Source organism: Trichogramma pretiosum, unplaced genomic scaffold (genome assembly GCF_000599845.2).
Source record: "Trichogramma pretiosum strain Unisexual culture from Peru unplaced genomic scaffold, Tpre_2.0 scaffold54, whole genome shotgun sequence".
Taxonomy (NCBI): domain Eukaryota; kingdom Metazoa; phylum Arthropoda; class Insecta; order Hymenoptera; family Trichogrammatidae; genus Trichogramma; species Trichogramma pretiosum.
This window is the reverse complement of record NW_019641628.1, coordinates 1,290,429-1,293,445: the sequence shown is the minus strand read 5'-3', so window position 1 is coordinate 1,293,445 and position 3,017 is coordinate 1,290,429. Positions and strand designations below refer to the sequence as shown.

The following is a 3,017-nucleotide window of genomic DNA, read 5'->3' as shown; positions in this document are numbered from 1 at the left end:
CATTCGAGCTTTTTATTCGTTGAATCGTTGGGTGTCTTTTCAAAAAAGTCTCCAAAAGGTGTCCAAAGTATTGACGCACGATGAGCCCAAGAATCGCTGATTAGATTTTTTTTCTCCTGATGTAATTCTTTTTGTAAAATCAAATTTTAACACTCCTCACACTTCAGCGTTGAAGAAAATGTATAATATAAGAGTATTCTGGATAAAAAAAATGCACTTGAAAATTCGTCCGATCGGTATAGAAATGAGAGTTTGTACCATAGAAAATTTTTCTTGTACTCGAGCCCTTTATTTATTCATTGTATCGTGAATTCCCTTACATGGATTCATAGGTCACGGAGTTTTGACCTCTCGATGAAAAAATTTACCCCGATCAACTCTACATAAGTAAATTTTTCAAGTTGTCCGGCATGAATCTGCTCCTGCCTCCGTTCATTTCGAAATCTTCGAGCCCGCACATTAGGATAGTGTCAACGGCAATTCCCAGTAGTTTGAAAATCACAAAGCACATAAGTCCCGAAAAAATGAGCAAATATCCCAGGTCCTTTGCATTTTCCTCATCTATCGATTGTGTCGGGATTAGTGAACTCAATAAACCCGAAAAGAACATGACAATGGTCATTCCGGCCACGTACAAAATCAGCACGATCTTTGAAATCGAAAAATTTTCTTTTTTTAATATGCAGTCGTGGCAGCGGTGCAGCTCGGCAGAGCCGCTTATATACGTACCTGCCCGACGGCGGCGACTTTCGTCTGATTTCTTTGATGGAGGCCGAACGTGGCTCGGGACGCGTCGACGAAGCCGGCGTTGCCGCGAAGCGCCACTTGGACGAAAGACGCGCCCGTGAACTTTTTCACGACTTGGTAGCAAGAGCAGTTGCAGCAGCTGCAGCAGCGCCGGAACAGCCTGACGACGCTATTGCCGCTGCCGCTGGAGCAGTCGATGCCGAATCCCGACGCGATCAGCCAGACGCAAAATCGCGGTATAGAGCAGAACGGCATGATCAGCGAGCCAAACGCCAGCGGGCCAATGTGGTATCTGATAATAAACGAACCAATGCCTTTGTTTTTCCTGTTCACAAGTCAGAATGATTCGGTGCTAAGATATGCGCTATAACCTAATGGCGATGTAGACGAAGCGTAGGACGGCGAAGCGCGGCACCTCGCGCTTGTTCTCGGTCCAGTACCAGGTGCCGTAAGTACCGGCCACGATTACCCGGAACATCTCGAAGAAGAACACGATGATCCAGATGGAAGCGACGGAATGAAAGAACATACAGATGCCCAAGTGAGCCGGAAAGCGGTCGTTCTCGGCGTCGAAAAAAGTTTTGGTAACATCGATCAACAACGAATGCAACGGAGACAAAATGAACAAGACGTAGAACAGAATGAAGTTGAGCACGGCGTAAGCAATTATCGACGGAAAGGACAGTATGATTCTGCGAGAACAAAAAACATTAGTGATCCAAACGTATTTTTTGATTAAAAAAAAAAAAAAAAAAAACGTATGCGTGAAGAGACGAGGAGAGGGAAACTTGCTTGCAGGCTTCTCCAACGATTTCGCAGGACACGGGGATGAGATTGGAATTTCTGATCTTTATCCGGATGGAGAGAATCAGTAGCACGATTGCCACGGGTAAAAAAAGGTATATTGCAGCAGCGGGTACGGGGACGTCTAAATCGTCGGAGGTCGAATCGTCGGAGGTCGCAATTTCGTAGATCATGTAGATCCCGCCAATTATAAACAGCACGAATTCGACGATATTAAAGACGCTCGATATGCCAGCCATTTTTCTCGGAGCCACTCTCAATAAGACCAGGAACAATATCGATAAGCAGAAGGTAAACAACGTTGCCGCGAGCAAGTACCATCTGAAATTGGAAACTCGACAATCAGCGATTCCACAGCTGCGTTCGACGCGAATCTTTCGAGCGGGTATTAATTTTTTTTATTACTTGCGCCCCATGTAACTTTCTTGACTGGCTTCGAAAATATCGTTCGTTTTGTCCACGTCGCCCGACGTAAATACTGCGCGAAAAATGTTACCAATGCTTAAAGGCGTATAATACAGATAATTTCGTACTCGTTTTATTTCATACCGTAAGCAGTTATTCCGATCCATACGCAGAGGCCCAAGAAGAAAGCAACGATGAAGGGTTTGTTCGTAACTTTTCGTGCCGCCCTCAGCGGTCCTGTCCATGATGGATCGTTAGTGAGCTTCGCTCCTGAGTTCGCCATATTGTCCACACTCGTGGAGGTCATACTTCCGTAAAGCTGAATTTATTTGAACGATCGAGATAGTGCTATTTGCGCTTCATTGTAAAGACTAGACCCTTAACCTGTACGAAGCGCCGATTTCGGTTGAACGCGCTTCGTGAAATAGTTGAACTTCGGAATGCATATATATTCAGTTGAATTCTCTCGATACTCATTTTACGAATTTCTTTCAAAATTGTTTGGAGAGGCGCCAAAAAAAAAAACATCGAGTTCACAAGCCTCGCTGAACTAGGAAAAAACTTTTGGAAAAATCTCATCGAAGTTTCAGAAACTTTTCACGATGATCTGAAATTTTTTACGCGGCCGCGATTACGTAATTGTCGAGAATTTTTAATTTCGTTACAAGCCAAGCGCCAATATCGACAATCGCAATCTTACTTTTATTTATATACATTTAGCGATACGAGCATACATACTTACATACACACACACACACACACACGTATGCACAGAATCAAGAGGAAGAAAATTCTGCTAACCATAAGAGGGGGTGAGAGAGAGAGAGAGGATATTATCGCGTGGGTCGATCAATATAAAGACTCTCGCGGTATGTGTGTGTATATATATGAGATCGCGTGTCTTTTCGAGGAAACTGCGGAGAAACGACACGGTAGCGCAGCGACATTAGCTTTTGCCCGAACCCGAAGGTATAATGAACATGCACGCGGCATAAAGCATTAAAAGGCCATATTATAAAGCCCTCGTGTGTATAAGCAATTCCATTAATCGCGCAGTACGG

At 44.2% G+C, this 3,017-nt stretch overlaps 1 protein-coding gene across 1 annotated transcript; it reads right to left on the bottom strand.

Moving 5' to 3' along the window:
- Positions 1-379: 379 nt before the first annotated feature.
- LOC111693690 (choline transporter-like protein 2) lies at positions 380-2,239 on the bottom strand. Its single transcript, XM_023459095.1, has 6 exons — positions 2,101-2,239; positions 1,957-2,029; positions 1,540-1,872; positions 1,119-1,439; positions 730-1,039; positions 380-649 (listed from the first exon to the last, which is right to left on the bottom strand). The coding sequence occupies exons 1-6, from the start codon at positions 2,237-2,239 to the stop codon at positions 380-382; spliced, it is 1,446 nt and encodes a 481-aa protein (XP_023314863.1).
- Positions 2,240-3,017: the final 778 nt, after the last annotated feature.

Coding starts and splice junctions, on each gene's coding strand:
- LOC111693690 (XM_023459095.1), bottom strand. CDS start 2,239: ATGGCGAACTCAGGAGCGAAGCTCACTAACGATCCATCATGGACAGGA. Junction 1,873..1,956: donor GAAAGTTACATGGGGCGCAA/GTAATAAAAAAA, acceptor TTCCAATTTCAG/ATGGTACTTGCTCGCGGCAA. Junction 1,040..1,118: donor TTCGTCTACATCGCCATTAG/GTTATAGCGCAT, acceptor GTTTATTATCAG/ATACCACATTGGCCCGCTGG.